This window comes from Mustela putorius, unplaced genomic scaffold (assembly GCF_011764305.1).
Source record: "Mustela putorius furo isolate JIRA1106 unplaced genomic scaffold, ASM1176430v1.1 tig00000275_pilon_pilon_pilon, whole genome shotgun sequence".
Taxonomy (NCBI): domain Eukaryota; kingdom Metazoa; phylum Chordata; class Mammalia; order Carnivora; family Mustelidae; genus Mustela; species Mustela putorius.
The window spans coordinates 30,237,776-30,257,243 of NW_025421341.1; the positions used below are offsets into that span (position 1 = coordinate 30,237,776).

Genomic DNA, 19,468 nt, shown 5'->3' on the forward strand with positions numbered 1-19,468 from the left:
ATTGAAAATATTTCAGACTGAAAGTCCTCTTCAGAAAAATCGGATTTTGAAAGAAGGTTGATCTGTGTAATAAAATCTACAGTATTCCACAAAGGAGTCAAGAAGCTAAAAAGGAAGTGAATTTTTTTTAAGGAGACAACACAAGGCAAGACTGTACACCAAGTCTCGAGCCTCCCAAATAGCCATTTTTTGCAAAGTAGACTGAGGGGAGATGGCAAGATCAGTAGGAGAGAAACAGGATCTTGTCTCATCAAAGCCAAGAGATAAGAGTGTGTCAAGAAAGAGAGATTTGCCAACAGCTCAGTGCTGAGAAATTATCTTGTAGATTGCCTGACGAGCACACTTTGGAGTGAAGCACATGGAGGCCATCTGGGACTTGAACTAGAGTAGTCCCAGTGAAGTGCTTGTCTAGGGAGGAGTGGAGAACTTCTAGATTTTTGGCGAAGATTCTTATTTATTATAGTAAACAAAAAATACAAATAACACCCAAGATATCATCCCCATAGAGTATGCTTTTGAATAATGCGTATGTGTACACTTCCAGAACTCTGGAAGAAAATTATAGTGAACAGTATTTATTTCAGTAACGTGTGATTATGGGGAATCCTTATTTTCTTGGCATTTCTGTGCATTTTTCAAATTTTTTATGATGAACATATATAGCTTTCATGATCAGAAAAAGCAAAAATTGCAGTAAGTCTGCATGTGTGTTATTAAGTTATCAATAATTATGTTCAAATAGTGAAATTATGGGTAATATTTTGTTTCTACATATTTTGCTCTATGGTAAAAGATTGCATCTTACTGTATATCATCTTATGCATATTTTGCTGACTGTCCTTTCCCTCATTCTTCATCCCCACTGAATCCCTATTTCATTTGATTTTTCCCCCAGGTTACTGAGGTAAAGTTGGCAAAACTGTAAGATATTTAAGTTTACCATGTGATGATTTGATATAGATATACGGTGTGAAAGGTCAATTCTTGTTTTCTAATGTCACTGTTCTCATGCCTGTCATCTACAAGGAGCTAGTTTGGGGACAATGCTTTCTGTAAGTGTGGCTGTCAAGGGCAGGGGAGAGAAGAGGAAGTAGCAGGAGGCCGACTGGGCCCTTTCTTGTTTGAGGGTGAGAGAGAGGCCATCCTAAAGGTTTCAGGGCTGCTGAGAAGGGTCCAGAAAGCAGAGGGAATTCATTGCTGTGTCTGCAGTGTCTTTCATGGGATGGACACTTACTTAGTAGGTGCTCAGCAAAAACCTGCGGAGGTAAGAGGTGCATGCGAAAGGAGATTTAAAAGGCCAGAGGGGTGGTCTTCAGAGCGCAGATGGAGGGGCTGGCCTGTGGTGGGAGGAGCGGGGGGTGCACCACCTTGGTTGTAACTCAAGGCAAGAAGGAGAGAGAGGGCACAGATACGGGCGGGTTTATAGAGTCTGTGCTCGAAAAACCCTTCTGGAGTGAAGGGGCTGGAGTAGGCATCGGGCACCTGCAGGAAAGGGATGAGATTGGAAGTATCTCTGGCAGAGGAAGGGGAGCCCAGCTGATGAGCGCAGAGCGGTGAGCGCAGAGGAGGACAGGGCTGAGGGCCCAGCTAGTTCACGGGACACCTTGACGGTGGTGCTCCCAGCTCTTAGCCCCTCCTCGCCTACCATCGTCCTCTACTCAGCACCATTTGCGCCTGTTTTCCTTGCCCGTCGTCTCTCCTTCCTTTATTATCATGTAATGAAAATCCAGCCCAAACCGTAGGACAGAAAAAAAGAAAGATTAATTTCAACTGAAATGATCGGGAAAAGCTAAGATTTGAACTGTGTTTTTAAAAAACAAGAATTTCAGGGGTGGAAGAGGGCATTTTCTGCTAAAGGCACAGTCATGAGGGAGGTAAGGGGAGGATATCTAAGTTCAAATAATGATTATACGGCTGCTGTGGAGAGCAACAACAGGTCTGGGTCACGGGAGAAATCTAGGGCGTGTCTTGTGTCGTCACTGTCATCCCGGAGAATTTTGCTCATTGACCCTGTTCCTTCTTGTGCGGCGTGTTCTTTGCTAAATCTTGCCTGTTTCATCGGTAAGGTCTTTGGTCTTATTACTAAATGCTCCTTAAACTGTGCAGCACACAGTACCTGTACCATAAAGATTAACTGCTAGTCATAGTGCTATTAATTGCCAAGGTTTCCCTCCTCGTGAAGCCTTCGGTTATCCTAGAGCCCCTGACAGATGAGGCTGCAAAGCCTGTTGAAGCCAGATTGTTACTGGTGAGTCTGGACTTCAGTTTAAAGACAGAGGCAGTCAGCCAAGGATTATGGAGTCGGAACAAAATATATGCCCCTGGAAAATATAGCAGCATAAGGTAGGGTTTATATATATTTAATAATAATATATGTATATAAAATTTATAATGATTTTAATGTATAGTGCTTATACATATAAGCACTAAAATTTCATTAAATGGCATTGAGCCATCATAATACCTTATACTAACCATGCATAGAGATTTATTATACTTGATGAGGTGAAAGTTAATAGTTCGGAACATTTTTAAGCAGTTTCTTTCCTCAGGGACCCCCATTTTCCAAATCTCTCTTCTGGTAGCTTCAGTGTGAGGTTCTAAGACCCACGAGGGCCCTGAGGCTGGTAAGATCATCCTTTTCCAACTGGGTATCAGTGTGAGGCTGGGTTTGCTTTATGCGCTTCAACCAAAACAACACAGTCCAACAATTAATGTGGAAGGTAGCTAGTGAGAAGCTGGTCATCTTTGATTAAATCAGACATTAAAGCAACTTGCAAAAGTATAAAACAATGTCACTGCATTCACTAAATTTTTGGGAAAATGTAGTTATTTTTTCCCAAAAAAGTGCTATTTATGTGAGCAAGTAATGGGCTTACGGTGTTATTTTAAAATTCATGCTAACGCTCCGAAGGCAGCCAGCAGATGAGGGCATCTCTGGGCACAGGGGACCTTCCCAGGGCCTGTGAAACTCACTGCGTGGCCACCTTGTCGCCTGCTCTGTGACTAAGACCAAAGCTACCCATGTGACTCAAGTAAGCAGAATTAATGACAAGGCAGACATTTGAGAGTGGGAAGGTCCTGAAGCTGGATCTGGAGACTGTGGGCTTCTCTAGGGAGGATGGTTTTAGCCTTTGCTGAGTGAGTTCACCATTTGCAGCCAGAGCATGTGTCCCGGGAAGAAGGACCCATGTCTGCTGTCTAGAGGGATGTGGCCTCTTTGTGCCATGCTGACCACTGGTAGAAAACGTGGTGGATGTTGCAAGTTCCCTCCTTTACTTAAGGTTCTCTGTATTCTTTCCCCTACTGAAAGGACCCCTCAGAATTTTCTTCAGAGAGGTGTCAAGGGAAATAATAATTCCCCCGGGGGCAAATACTGGTGAGCAAGCGAAATGTCAGTGGGCAGATGCGGTGGGCAGATGCTCTCCCCAGCTCATGGATTCCAAGACCAGCTATATTTGGAAACAGGGATAGGTTCTTTGCTAAATATTCCTGTTGGGTGAAACAGAGATAAATTTAGCTAAACCAAAAGCAGGTGACTTAATGAGACTAAAGGTGTCAGGAAATAAACAGGAAGAGCCTGAAGTTTTCCTAGAGGAGCGCAAATCAACCTCAGGGAAGTGCTCACGTGTCTTCCCTCTCACCCCCACAGTTGGTATATAAGGGGCTCCCCCAGCAGAAGGCGGCATCAGACCTTCCTCACCTCCTGAGTCTCCCTCCTCACCTCTACTGAGTCCTTACTCTCCTGACACCATGGGGTGCTGTGGCTGTGGAAGTTGTGGCGGCTGCGGTGGCTGCAGCAGTGGCTGCGGCGGCTGCGGTAGCTGCGGCGGCTGCGGCGGCTGCGGCGGCTGCGGCGGCTGCGGCGGCTGCGGCGGCTGCGGCGGCTGCGGCGGCTGCGGCGGCTGCGGCAGCTGCACCACCTGCAGGTGCTACCGCGTGGGCTGCTGCTCCGCCTGCTGCCCCTGCTGCTGCGGCTGCTGCGGGGGCTGCTGCAGTACCCCCGTGGTCTGCTGCTGCCGCCGCACCTGTGGCTGCAGCTCCTGTGGCTGCGGCTCGTGTGGCTGTGGCTGTGGGAAGGGCTGTTGCCAGCAGAAGTGCTGTTGCCAGCAGAAGTGCTGTTGCAAGAAGCAATGCTGCTGCTAGGCGGCTGGCGGCTCCACCCCTCCCGGGAGCTGGAGGCCCCTCCGCCCTACGGGTAAGATGGCTTTGCCTCATCCACCTACTCCTTTCCCTTGGCCTCTCTGCCACCGGCTTCCCCCGCTCCTGCTTCCTGGGCCTGATGCTTTATCCTTCTGAGATCTCCCTCTGCCCACATCTGGCACAGGTTTGCCCCAATTGCACAGCATGAAACAGATGCAGCCAAAGAGCCCATGAGAAGACAGCTGGGCAAAGCCAAAGTTTACTGGGAACCCTAGGAGTTTATTTGTTTGTAATGGCCTTTCTTTTATAAATATTCAGGCCTGGCTTTTGGCCGTTTGGGGGTTTTCTGCCTGTGCACTGTCTTTTCTGTTGCTCTGTCCCACATCTACTGTTTTAAATTTCCTAATAAACTGACTTGATGCACGATAACATCTCTCTATTCGTCCGTGTTCTATGAATTTCACCGTGGGCTACTCAAGCCCGCACAGTGAATCCAGCTCTGGCGCTCCCGCGGCTTCCTCACCCAGCAGCCGGTCTGGAGGCCGGACCCTGCATCCATAGCCACTTAGCAAACATGCACACAGACCCATTCACTGCTGCCCTGAGGGGCCTCTGCGCTCACACTCAAAGTTCCAGGGTGGGGTAAAGGTGGTGGGCATTGGTGGTGGTGTGACTCTGTTTCTTCAAACTTATTTAAGAAAAAAAAGAAAAGAAAAGAAAAGGAAAGAAAAGAAAAGAAAGCCCCAAAGGAAGGAAGAAGGCAGGTAAACTACAATTTATCTTGCAATGCTGGGTGGTTTCCCAGGAGACTGAGAAGCATTGGTCCTGGCAGGGAGCTCCAGCTCCGTGGAGCATTCCAGAAGGTTCTTTTCTTGCTAGCATCCTTGGCCATGCCTCTAACAACCGTGTCTTTTCTCTCTGCTTCTGCTGATACTGTACAGCAAACTCTCAGGGCAGGCTTTTGGGGAGGGAAGATGTCCTGTTGCCCAGCTGCTGAGTGCATGGGATGATTCTGCTCAGCTACGGGAGGGGGAGGGGAGCCACACGTTATGACATCAGGGTCAACCCTTGTGGCCAGACCAGCTCCAGCAGCAGGACAGCCAAGGGGTTTTCTCCTTTGGCTTGCATGCTGCTCCTGTGTCCCAGAAAAAAAAGAATGGGTGTTGAGTTCTCCCGGACACCTCTCCATCTATAGTTCACTATAAGTTTTCAAGGTGAGTTGTATTAGACCCATTTCATTGCTGAAGTGACTGAGGTTGAGGCAGTTAAGAAATTCACTGAAAGAAATGCAGTTTATCAATCCCGATTGAATCCCAGGATTTTCTGACACCAAACATGACAATCCTTTTCCTATACCAACACGATTCTCTGAGTATCAACGGGGTTCCTTGTTCATTTATTTCCCCCCTTTTTGGTCTTCCCATGTTTATGCATCCATGTGATGATATCTGTCTGTTCTTTATACTGCCAGGTGGTCTTTGAACACTGCTTCCTAGGTAAGAGCTAGGTTCCAGCAAATTCCTTCTCAGCCATCAGAGGAATTTCTAGGCCACACAAGGGCACATTCTCTGCTTATCTAGGTGACAGCTATTTAACTCATTACTGGTAGGATGTAACCGTCCACCAATGCTTAACGCATTGGTTAAGGAAGAGGGGTCTTTTAGTCTCCAGAAATGGTCTTGAAGTTGGTGTATTTGTTCTGGGTTCCTTGAAAAATGGTATGGGAGTTATCCATTTACCATGCTTACCTAGGAGATAATGGGGCTGGGGCTGGAGGACTTTAGCTCTTTTTTTATTTTTTAAAGTCCTATTTCTTATGCTTCTTGAACACCCCCCTAAGGTCATTTAGAGGTGGCATGGGTTCAGTTTAGGCCCCATCTTCCCCACTAAACATCCCCACCTCTAGGCTAGGAACTTATTTCTCTCTGAGTTCCCATAATGCTTTTTTTTTCTTTAGTATCAAATAATGTATTCTATATCTTATTATTGTTACTTATAAATAAGAGATGACGCTAGATAGTTAGATAGATAGACAGGGACTTTCTTCCTAAAATTATATACATAATTTTTATAATTATACATGTAATTTTTAATAAATCTATCTATAGGTATAATTTTTTCCTGTTCTGTCCCACTGATGTATCTGCGTATTCAAACTCCTGAATGATGCTCATGCACTGTGCCTCTCACTGTGCCAGATGCTGGGACTGGACTATGCTAAGCAATGGCTCCTGGCCCTGGGGTGCTTACACTCTGAGGAGGAAGACAAACAAGTAAATGAGAAATACTCTGTAATATGGTAAGTGCTGTGGCTGAGAGGAGGAGCCCGAGGTATTATGGAAATGCACAAAGACCTAATCCAGGTTTTTGTTTGTTTGTTTTTTGTTTTTTGGTGGGGGAGGTGGTGGCGGTGCCAGGGTCACAGAAAGCTCATGGAGGAAGTGACACTTAAGACCAAGTCAAGAAGAGTTAAGGCAGCTGCTGGGAAGAGGGTGTGTCAGGGGACATGGCAGGGATGGGAACTATTTCAGGTGAGGCAGCAACGTGTGCAAAGGTCAGAGATGAGAGGAAGTATGACCAGTGTGGAGAGCCTGAGTTGGGTGTAGCTGCGGACTTGAGGGTGTGGGTGTCACATGAGGAGATGAGGCCAAGAAGTGAGCAAAGTCCAGGCCAGGGAAGACCTCACGCAAGTGTGTGGACATTGTGTTCCATACTGTGAAAGATTCCTTGAAGGATTTTAGTCGGGAAGTGACGTACTTCAGGGAAAGTACCAGTCTGGCAGCATAAGGAGAATGGGTACAGGGAGATAAGTCTAGAGCCAGAAAAACAGACAAGAAGCTGTGGTAGTGGTCTGGGCGCTGATGAAGGGGGCTTGAACTGCATGCTATGGGGACATTTGAGAAATTTTAAATGTCAAATGGAGAAGCAAATGGACTTTAGGAGAATTCAAGAGTCCCAGGTGAGCTACCTGGGACAGGTGGGAGAGCTGGGGAAATGAATCATGGATCACGGATCATGGTCACCCACCAAGTCAGCGATATTGATGGTAGCAGCTGATACTGCCAGCAAGTCTCCTCCTGATTGGTCTTCACAATCGTTTAGAAGGAAGGTATGAAAATTATCCCCACTGTTTGGGAAATTGGGGCTGTTAGGGGACATCTCCCAGACTCTGCATAGTGGAGCCCAGATCAAATCCAGTCTGCTGGACACCCTGCTGACTCTCTGCTCCCAGCACTGCTATAGAGAAGGAGTGAAGGTGAGAGCAAGGTTTGCTTATCTTTGTGGCCTTCCAGAGCCTGGCACATGATTCACAGTGGAGGCCTCCCTCTTCCATGACTGTAATTGAAAATCTGCCCCTTGGGAAATGGAACCTTAGGGATTCTGCATTCATGCTAACCACATGTATCTTCCCTCCTGCCACAGTCTTTAACAGGCAGTAGGTGGGGCCATGTTTGTGTTTGTGGACTTGTGGACCATTTAAATACCTAGGCATCACTAAACTGTCAAACGCTTGTAAAGTAAGAAGAAGGGTTGGACTAGGGGAAGCTGAGTCAGGTAAGTACATCAGCCAACCCTGTCTTTCAGTAAAATTTTGATACTGTTATTATCATGGACTTTTGCACCAATTTTAATCTTTGAAAATATTGTATTAAAAACATCTTGATGACTTGGTTTTTGGTGCTACCTTAAATTTTTGGTGCCACCTTAAATTTTCACCCCAGGTAAGTGTTTCATTCACTCTATATGAGGTCTGGCCCTGGGTAGAAGCAATAGGTGGAGCCAAATATTCCCCACTACTGTTATTTCTATGCAGATATAAACATAGATTTTCTATATGGAATAATATTCCTATTCGAATTATTATTCTCAGACTGTGACTAGGTATCAGTAATCCCAAGAACTTGCAAATAAATAGGAAAGCCATCCTAATTCTAACAATGGCTTTTATTGAGTAGGTCCCAAGCTCTGTCTTAAGTGTTTTTAGGTATTATTACATGTACATTCCACAATAACCCTCTGCTAGAGGTATTATTCTTTTCATCAGGAAACTGAGATAAAGAAGGATCTGATCCTACCTCTGGAAGTGAAGGGAGGAAGCAGGGTGATCCCAGACTGCATGCTCCAGTCCCCACTCCTTCCTCCTGTTCTACCTGTTCCCATCTGGTTTCCCATTCAAGACCCAGCTTGAGTTCTACCTGCTTCATAAGCTTTCCTATCTTAGCTACATAATTGGAGTTAATTAGCCCCTCTTTGAACTCTTACAAGTCTTAATATTCACTTGGAACTTAAACATCCCACACTTGGAGTCAACTCTTATTTTGTTGGACTATTATTTTAAAGCGTTTCCCCCCTGAATTTACCCAATTATATTTTCTCCTATCTCTGATTAGTCGGAGTTAATTAGAAGTACATTTCTTTCCATTGCCCATATGGCCCGCACGTGAAATGTTTGTTAATGTGGTTTGCTTTGCTGAAGTGTTTATCATTCCAAGTAGAACTATAAGTAGGAAGTTAATTGATAGATGCGCTGCATAGTATCCTCTATTTAGAACAGCCACACCTGGTTATTTTTAACTGGCATGCTTATCCATTCGAACCATGCTTTAGGTAGGAAATTGTGTTACAGACTAATGGGTCACACATTTGAATGCTATAAGGCTTTCAAAGACCTGATTGTACAGGTTGGAGTTGGAATTGTTTTCTATCCCGATGGGACGGAGATGAGCTGACCATCCTAGATGCATTCGGTTAATCTGAATGTAGTCACCATTTGAAAGAGATCTGATCATTGTCCGATGTGATTTTTTCAAAATCTTGGTAAAAGTTCAAGTGAAGCAAAGAACCCAGCAGATGGTATCTGTAGGAGTCTCGTTTAGTCTTTGGGATTCCCACACTCTTTTACAAGGGAAGGCATCATTGGTACAAAAACAGGGGGCAGTAGCAAGTATGTAGGGGGAAGGGGTAAAGTTGTCTAGCTTATTCAACTAGAAAAAGGAGTTAGAAAATCATATAGATAATCACAAGTATCTATCAATTCTGCTTCCATGATGCCTCGTACACTTAGGCAGTGACTGTTCCATATGAACTTCAGCTCGACCGGTCTGGGATTCTGCCATGTCTGGTTAGATCTCCAGAATGGTGAAGTGAGACTGTCCAGGGATACTTGAGATGAAGACTGAGGGGCATATTAATGAAAACAAAAGCAAGGAGGGTCATTTGAAGGGAAAAGAGTCAGGCAACGGTGTTCAGTTCTATGATGATGACCCAGTTACTAGAGGTCTTTTGAGTGGTTCATGTTGGGGACTAAGAGCAATTGGTCTTGGGTCTGAGGCATGTGGAAAAAAGTCAAGGAGAAATGTTCCCAGACAGACATGGAGAGTCTGGAGCATGGAATCAGGTGGGGGAGGACATTCTCTCCATGGCAGCAGAGCGACATCAGGGCAGGATGACACTGGCACAGATGTGGCCGGGAAGGTCAGCACTGGTAGCAGCCACAGCACAGGGCAGTGTCTGGTGACAGTGTTGGCTCCATCATGGTGGAGCTTTGGCTCTGGCTTAGGATCTGCAACCCTTAGGCAGTGCCTGCAGCCGGTGGCAGCCACCATGTCCCGTGATGGGTTTTCCTGCTTGCAAGGGCTCAGAGTTGTATCACCGCCAGTCTTGGGGGACTGGCCAGGGGAGAAAGGGATGCTCAACAGGACCACTGAGTGTGCTACATTCCTGAGCACACTGAAACCTCTTGAGGACCCTCCAGGATCATGGTTGTTAGGGCAGCAGGACTCTGAAGAGGGTGAGAGGGTGGAGCTACATGGCACCCAATGATGAGCAAAATTCAGTTAATCAGATCGACACATTCAACAATAATTATTGGCCACTTACTAAGGGACTGAGTAGCCGATCTAGTAAAACACTGTTTGTTACTGTAAATGTGATACTGTCTTCTTTACTCTGATGGAGTTCCCTGGGGAATGTTCTGTGCCCCACTTACCACTTATTCCTTCCCTCTCTGTCCCCGTCTCTAGAACACTGAGGTTATCTGGCCAACACTGTTGCAAATGCCTTTTAACTGGTCCCAGCTTTTGGGGGTCTCACCTTCCCAAGTCCTGGTTCTGTGGTCGGTCACCTTCCAGAAATATGAATCTTGGGTCCCATGAACCCTACACCCCCAGTGCTTCTGGACCAGCTTCCCCTTGCTCTCTGGCCAGAAGTAGAGTGTTCCTATGAACACTTTCATAAACCAAAGAGACATAAAACTGAAGAAGGAGCAATTATCATTAATTTATCTGGAAACATTTTTGAGGATTCCCAGACTCCCAAAACACCTCTCTGAGGCTTTTATGCAACCTTAGGACACATATTGCCAACAGATGCACACAGTCAATGGGGATAAAGCACAAATGCTCGAGGACATAGTTCAAAGCTCTGGGGGCTTGATGGTGGGATGCTGAGGGTGCTTTCCCAGGAAGGACCTGGGTAGGGTTGCTCTCCCTGCCTCTGGAACAGCTCTATAATTTCGGCTTTAATCATAAAAGTGAAAAGCCTTTTCAGATTTCTTTCCATCAGCAAAAACAGGTGCTAACGTAGGTCTTTGTAAAGCAAAGTAGCCTAACATGAACTTTCAAAAAGCAGGGATACCTGCCCAGGGATTTCTACCCTTAACTCTACCTACGTTCCCAGGCCTTCCCCTGGGTCCCATCCCATAAGTACCAGGGGCAGGCCCATGGGGCTGCTGCCTGGATCACCCCTCACCTGTTCCCATCTCCAATCCTTACTGAAGCCCTTCTTTGGAAAAGAAGCCTTTCCTGCAATAGATGGTCCCTGTCAGAGTTTTCCCAATTCCCCTTCTCCCACATAAACCCAGAATCAACAACTTCTTTCTCATACCTCTAAGAAAGTCCATTGATTGGGTTATTCTGGTTCTGGTGCCATGTTTTGGAATTCTTTTTTTTTTTTTTTTTTTTCCCTCTTTCCAGCATGCATTTCTCACCAGACTGAGAGTCTTGATTCATCTCATGGTGCCCTCACAGTGTCCTCAGAGTTACCCCACCAAGACAAGGATAATTCGATAACTACTTAGTTAATTGCATATGATGCTCCCTCTCCAAGTTGATATGATGGAAAATATTAATGTGCTTTAAGGTAGAAGCTCACAAGCCCTTTTAAATGAGAACAGAGGCATCTTGAAGGTTAGAGAATTGGGGAGAAACATGTAGGAGCTGAAGGCATGGAAGCAGTGCTTCCTCATTGTGTATTTCCCAGGATAGTTATTTTTCAGTTTTTAAAATTTATTTTTATTATTTAAGTAGTTTTGCTTATTTATTTGACAGACAAAGAAATCACAAGTAGATGGAGAGGCAGGTGGAGAGAACTGTGGCGACTGAATTCAGGTAGATGTAAGGATGATTTAAAGGTCTGTACAGTGCCAAACTACTCCATTATCTTTCTTTTTCTGGCTCTCTTTTTAAAGATTTTATTTATTTGAGAGAGAATGAATGAGAAAGAGAGAGAGAGAGAATGAGTTGGGGGTAGGAACAGAGGCAGAAGGAGAAGCAGACACCCCACTGAGCAGGGAGCCCGATGTGGGACTTGATTCTGGGACTCTGGGGTCATGCCCTGAGCTAACGGCAGGCGCTTAACCAACTGATCCATCCAGGTGCCCCTCCATTATCTTTCTGCTCTGAAAAGTAGGACAGTTGCCTTCATAAAGAAGTCATCTTTAAAACTTTTTTTTTTATCCAACTATAATTAACATACAATGTTATATTAGGTTCATATATACAGTATAGTGATTCAACAATCCCATATATTACTCAGTACTCATGACGATGACTGTACTCTTAACCCCCATCATCTATTTCCCCCATCCCCCACCCCCTCCCCTCTAGTAACCAGCAGTTTGTTTTTTATAGTTTCTATATCAGTCTTATTTTTTTTGGTCTGTCTCTTTTTTTTTGTTTGTTTGCTTTGTTCCTTCAATTCTACATATGAGGGAAATTATACGGTATTTGTCTTTCTTTGACTGACTTATTTCACTTAGCATTATCCCACCTAGATCCAGCCATGTTGTTGCGATTGGCAAGATTTCATTCTTTTTTATGACTGAGTAATATTCTATCACATGTATATACCACATCTCTATCCATTCTAGATAGGTAGTTGGGCTGCTTCCATATCTTGGCTAACATAAATAACGCTTCAGTAAACATAGGAGTACACATATTTTTTTAAATTAGTGTTTTTGTAACTACTGGGGTAAATACCCTGTAGTGGACTTACCGAATCATATGGCAACTCTTAATTTTTTAAGGAGTGTCCATACTGTTTTCCATAGTGGCTGGGTCAGCTTGGCGTTCCCCTCAACAGTGCATGAGGATTCCTTTTTCTCCACATCCTTGTCAACACTTATTGTTTCTTGTGTTTTTTATTTTAGCCATTCTTCCAGGTATGAGGTAGTATCTCATTGTAGTTTTATTTGCATTTATCTGATGATGAGTGATGTTGAGCATCTTTGCATGTGTCTATTGGCCATCTGTATCTCTTCTTTGGAAAATTGTCTATTCCTGTTCTCTGCCCATTTTCTAACCAGATTATTTGCTTTTTTAGGTGTTGAGTTGTATAAGTTCTTTATATATTTTGGATATTAACCCCTTATTGGATACATCATTTGGAAATACCTTTTCCTATTCAGTAGGTTGTCTTTTTGTTTTGTTGATGGTTTCTTTTGCTGTGTGAAAGATCTTATTTTACTATAGTCCCAATAGTTTAATTTTCCTTTTGTTTCCTTTGCCAAAAGAGAAGTATCTGGAAAAATATTTCTAAGACTGATATCAAAGAGATTAGTGCCTATGTTTTTTTCTAGGACTTTTATGATTTTAGGCCTGACATTTAAGTCTTTAATTCATTTTGAGTTTCCTTCTGTGTATGGTATAGAAAGTGGTCCAATTTCATTTCTTAGAATGTTACTGTCCAGTTTTCCAAACACTGTTAAAGATAATGTCTTTTTACAATTGTATATTCTTGCCTCTTTTATTATAGACTAACTGGCCATAAAAGCATGGGTTTATTTCTGGATTCTCTGTTCTGTTTTATTGATCCATGTGTTTGTTTTTGTGCCAGTACCATACTGTTTTGATTATTATAGCTTTGTAGTATACCTTGAAATCTGGGATTGTGATACATCAAGTTTTGCTCTTTTTTTTTTTTTTTCTCAAGATGGCTTTGGCTATTCAGAGTCTTTTGCAGTTCTGTAGAAATTTAAGGATTATTCTAGTTCTGTGAAAAATGCTGTTGGTATTTTGGTATGGACTGCATTGAATCTGTTGATTGCTTTGGGTAGTATGGACATTTTAACAATGTTGGCTCTTCCAATTCATGAACATGGACTATCTTTCCCTTTGCTTGTGTCATCTTCAATTTCTTTCACAAAGTTTTATAGTTTTCATAGTACAGGGCTTTACTTCCTTGGTTAAATTTTAAGACTTCTTTAACAGTAACTAAAAAGTAACCAGAAGGGTATCTGGGTGGCTCAGTTGGTTAAGCATCTGCCTTCGGCTTGGGTCGTGATCCTGGGGTCCTGAGATCATGTCCCACATTGGGCTGTGCAGGGAGCCTGCTTCTCCCTCTGTCTTTGCCCCCTTCTCTCTGTCTGTCTCTCTCTCTAATGAATAAATAAATTTTAAAAATATTTAAAAAGTACCCAGAAGAGAGCCCTGTGTTAAAGACCTGGACTATAACATTACTCCAAACTCCTTCAACTCAGGGTCATGCAGGGGGCTGCCAGGACACCTGGGCTTGCCTCATCTGTGTGCCACTTGGACTGTCCTAGGATGGCTGTTAAGACCACTTTCATATTCTACAACAGTCAGTAGAACCTGACCTGCAGACTGCAGTGATTGCCTTCACTATTTCCTCTTAACAGGAAAGAGTCCTCTGAATAGGAATGGCTAATTAGAAGCAGCCATTTCAAGTAAGCATTCCATGGCGGACTGGTCCATGATCACTAGGGACTGAGCAACTGTTGGAAATATACCTTTAGGTTTGTCTTTCTTTTTCTTTTTTAAAGATTTTATTTATTTGAGAGCAAGAGAGAGTGAGAGCATGAACAGGGGTTGGGGGAAGGGGCAGAGGGAGAGGAAGAAGTAGGCTCCCTGCTCAGCAGGGAGGGGTTCAGTCCCACAATCTCAGGATCATGACCTGAGTTGAAGGCAGATGGGGTTCAGTCCCACAATCTCAGGATCATGACCTGAGTTGAAGGCAGATGCTTAACTGACTGAGCCACCAGGTGCCCTACGTTTATCTTTCTTTTTAAACAGGCTGATGACAGCAGAAGGCTCCTTGAGTTTGGCACTTGGCTTGGGAATGTTGTGCTTAGGATGTGCTTCTATCTTCTGGCAGAATGCTAAGGTCACTCTGTCATAACCCCTGATAACACTGGATCCCTTCTCCTCTGAATCAGAGTCTTCTTCTAACTGATGTTACAGGAGGAAGAAACACCCAAGGAACTCAGCCTTGGGATGATGAAACAACGTGACCTGGGATCACCTTTCCCTTTGATTCTCAAAATTTCCCTTTGATTCTGCCTAAAGGGATGCTTCACCATTTAGTAAATGGTTATAAGTGGTATAGGAATGAAAATATCTTGTCCTGGGCTAATAATGACCAAGAAATGTAAAAGTACCCAAGGGAAATTCTGACCCATTCAGATGTCTACCAAAAACCCTCCAACACCCCCCCCCCAAAAGAAAACAAACCAAAAACTGGATATCATAGTTACTTCCTGTCCTATTTTTAAAATGATCTTAAAAAGAGAAGTAAAAGATAAATTTAGCAAAGTTTACAAGTCAGAAGGACCCATTAAGGAAGTGCATAAAAGGCCATGTGAGATTCAGCCATGGATATTTACATCAACAACAACAGGGAAGTGGCCTTGAGTCCTGGGTCAATATTCTCCCTGCAGTGTTGGTATATAAGGGGCTCCCACAGCAGAAGGCGGCATCAGACCTTCCTCACCTCCTGAGTTTCCCTCCTCACCTCTTCTGAGTCCTTACTCTCCTGACACCATGGGGTGCTGTGGCTGTGGAAGTTGTGGCGGCTGTGGTGGCTGCAGCAGTGGCTGCGGCGGCTGCGGTGGTTGTGGTGGCTGTGGTGGCTGCGGTGGTGGCTGTGGTGGCTGCGGTGGCGGCTGTGGCAGCTGCACCACCTGCAGGTGCTACCGTGTGGGCTGCTGCTCTGCCTGCTGCCCCTGCTGCTGCGGCTGCTGCGGGGGCTGCTGCAGTACCCCCGTGGTCTGCTGCTGCCGCCGCACCTGTTGCTCGTGTGGCTGTGGCTCGTGTGGCTGTGGCTCGTGTGGCTGTGGCTGTGGGAAGGGCTGCTGCCAGCAGAAGTGCTGTTGCCAGCAGAAGTGCTGTTGCAAGAAGCAATGCTGCTGCTAAGAGGGCCATCTGGCCCCTGTCCCTGCACAAGAGATAATGGGAATATCTTCCACTTCATTCATCGGTCCTACATGTTGTCCTCTGGTAGTCTGAGACTTACCCTCTTGGGTAGCTTTGGTGACTTTGCTCCTGGATTTAGGTTCCTCTTTTTCCTGCTTTGGGTGTTTCCAATTTTCCTCCCTGAAAAGTTTCCAATTAAATAGGACATAGCAAAAACAAGGACATGAAAATTCCAAAAGAAGAGCTGACATCACGGAGTTCCATCAGATGGGATCACATTATTATTCTTAGATGTATGTGATTATTTCCTTCCCATGTATGTGCTTTTATGTCTACTCCTTTTTTATCTTGTATTTCTATTTGTCAATAACACTTTTTAAAAATTTCCAGTAAAATAAAAACTTTAATCACTAAATGTTTCTCTTTGCCTTTATTTTGATTTTACCTTATCCCACCCCCTAGAACATCTTAATCTCACTTAAACATCCCTTAGAAGATGAGAATAGTTTTCTTGCCACTACTGTCCATGCATTCCAGCTATGAACACCAATGGGACACTTGAAAGAATAATGTATCTATATTCTGAATTCTGTTTTGAAATGACAGTTACAGAGAAACAAGTGTCCCCCGAAAAAAGAAAGAAAGAAAGAAAGAAGTGTCCCTAATTTATTAAGAAATGTGTCCCTAATTCATTAAAAAAAAATCCTGTTTTATTCACAAAGAACCACTTCAAACCCATTTTCAGAAATGTATCTGCTACCAAAATATGGATGGCTTCATTTACTTTAGATTCCCATCTATTGTGGCCATTTACTCTTTGTGTCAAGGGCAGAGTTCCACCCCTGCTGAGCAGGCCCTTTCATTTTTTCCCCTATAAATTCAGCCAGCAGTGCCCATTTAGACTTTTGGTATTATTAGTTTAGCTTTCTATCTCCCTAAATACAAAAGGCAATGCCAGCAGGTTGTGCTAAGTGGGCCAGCTTTGGTGGACATGAGACTTATCTTCATTCTCTTCTGTTTATATTAATTTAACCTCAGTTGGGGTCTTGCTGAGGCTCAAGCTTTCTTTTGACTTTATTTCAAATCTATTTTTTTTTTCTTTTTGAATGGGGGGAGGGACAGAGACAGAGGAAGTGAGAGAATCTCAAGCAGACCCCATGCTGAGCATGGCACAGGGCTTGATCTCATGACCCTGAGATCATGACCTGAGCCAAAATCAACAGTGAGAAGTTTAACTGACTGAGCCACCCAGGCGTCCCTTAGATCTTACTTAACAACTCAAACTGTGATGTGTGTTTTAAATAATTTTTTTTAAAAAGATTTTATTTATTTATTTGAGAGAGAGACAGTGAGAGAGAGCATGAGAGGGGAGAAGGTCAGAGGGAGAAGCAGACTCCCCATGGAGCTGGGAGCCGGATGTGGGACTCGATCCCCGGACTCCAGGATCATGACCTGACGCAAAGGCAGTTGCTTAACCTACTGAGCCACCCATGCACCCAGTGATGCGTGTTTTTAAATTGTATTTCCATTTTTTATAGACTCATGAGCTTAGAGGGGATCTGACTGGTCATTGAATGTGAGTCCTTTTGCCAGACTGTGATAGTCTATTCCTGATAGGAAAACAGTTTTATGAGCAAGATGTTTCCTTTATACCTGGAGCAAACTAGAGTTGAGTTAATCCCCTATAGGCATCATTCACTTGGAAGATACAAACTGAAATACAAATGACATTTTATGACTCAGATCAGGAGTAGTACTTAAAAGGATTTAAATATTTCAGAAGAATCTACTTCTTTCTTTCAGAGAAACTCCTAGATATAAAGGAGGGTCTAAGGTGTTGAAGCCAGTTCAAAGATAGAGTAGTTCAAAGATACCCTGCCTTAGGGTGTCTTTGGGTGGGGTGGGCTGTGTACAAGGAATCGTAATCCAAGGCCAAGTGTGATGCTTGCTGCAGCTGTTTCCATCAGAGGTGGAGAGATAGTTCTCAAAAACACTCAGAGTGGCTTCATAGCACTGTATCTTAAGGCTTTCTTGTGAACTCTTCAGTGTATGTTCTCTCTGCCACTTTTGGTTTACTTTGGGCCAGAGCCAGAAAGTGGTAGAGGTCATTGTCCCTGCAATGGGAAGGTCAACAATTGTTGTCTCTGCATTAATTTTCCTCTTCTTTTGCCACAAGGCACATGTTTCTCAGGTGGACCCAGTACTGACAACAAAAAGATGGATCACAATTTAAGGAAAATATTTCTGTATTTCAACGGAGTTCAGCAAATATTTTCATTTTTCAATCTGATATGTTTCTGCCTTTGTTTTCAAATCCTTATAGGCCCTGCCTATACCTTTCCCAATTATTCAGATCACCTAAATGAAGACCCGTATTTTGCAATTAGATTACAGAGAGGAACATTCAAGAACTGAGGTGAAATGCAGGTTGTGTGCCTTCCCATGCGTTCCAGCCCCTGTCACCAGAGCCCCCATACATGGATCCTGTGTGATTTCCTTGTGGATTCTGCGGTAGCTTCATGTACTGGGAATTAGTGTGGACCACGCTCAGGAGGAAGAAGAGAGAGCTAAGTGTGTCAAGGAAAACCAGGAACCACACTGTGTACATGTGCCACATTGTGGATGCAACAGCAGCATGTTTCTTTCTTTCTGTGTATCAACTTAGAATTTGATGAAGCTCATCTCAGACCCTCTTCTCAAACCTTATCTTCTGAATTTCAAGGGGGGAAAGGAAGACTATCTTTTAAGGGGCTCCCTTTGGAGATTTTACTTGACATGGCTACTCAATTCATATATTGTTTGGTGATTTCATTGCATTTGGTCACTTCAGCCTATGTAAGCATCTAGTTTGTCAGGCTCTGCTCTGAGTGACAAGAAAATACTCCATATGGATTTGTGGTGTTGGAGCAAAAATATCCTTCTGAAGACAAACCACAGGGACTTGTTTTTCCTCAACCCCAGCTTCACCACCAGACCCAGCTGGGAGACCCCTGCCTCCTTTCTCTCTCAGCTCACTGCTAAACCAACCATGATGGATCAAGAATCTGGAAAGCACAGAAAAGAGCCAGGCATCACTATGGGAAATTAATAGAAAGGATGATCAGGAACCCATTTTATTGTGGGTAATGGTGTGGACTCCTTCAGACAATGCTGAGGGGATGGTATGAAAGTTTCCCAGTTTGTTTATTTTGAATCTAATGCTCATCTTCTGACACTACATCTGAAAGCCAATTTTGTAGTTCGTAGTAGCTGACAGACAGACTTCCGTGGCCCCTACCATGGCTCCAGAAGAACTTCTGAGAGAGCTGCTTGGGAGGGTATGGATGCTTAGTGAGGTGGTGGCTGAATGAAAAGCACTCATGGACTATAGAGCTAATGGGCAAAGAGATGTGAGAGATTCAGGGCTTCCATTTATGTTGCCTGTTGGAGTAATTCTCAGCTATGAGGCCATGACAGTCGGGATCAACATGCAGTAGAAAAAGACCCTAGTAGTATAAAAAAGTGAGCATCATAAACGATAAGCCTCAAAAGTGACAATGCTCTTAAGTGGTCAAATGACTACGCAGAATCTGTATGAATTTTCATGTACTCAGACTGCTGTTGCTGACTCTATCAGAAGAGAGATTTGGGAAGGGTTTAGTTTATGACCTTCTGCTGCCAAGATAAAGGATGTGCCCCCTGAGTTCTTTGCTTCTTGATAGACCCACAATGGATTAACCATTTACTAACCCATCTATATCCATTGCAAACAACTTCTCTTGCTTTTAACTCATTGTCATGTTCACCTATACACTACCTACTTCATGTTGAGATTGAAATGCATTGTTCCCAAGGGATAGATAGTTTAGAGACTGGCAAAAACAAACAAACAACAACAACAACAAAGGTCTTTG

General features: G+C 43.9%; 1 protein-coding gene across 1 annotated transcript; it reads left to right on the top strand.

Annotated features, from left to right (window-relative positions):
* Positions 1–3,870: 3,870 nt before the first annotated feature.
* Positions 3,871–4,187, top strand: LOC123391686 (small cysteine and glycine repeat-containing protein 5-like; the record flags this gene model as incomplete). Its single annotated transcript, XM_045078940.1, has 1 exon — positions 3,871–4,187. A coding segment is annotated over one exon (276 nt), but the record flags the coding sequence as incomplete, so codon positions are not given.
* Between the last annotated feature and the right edge of the window lie 15,281 nt (positions 4,188–19,468).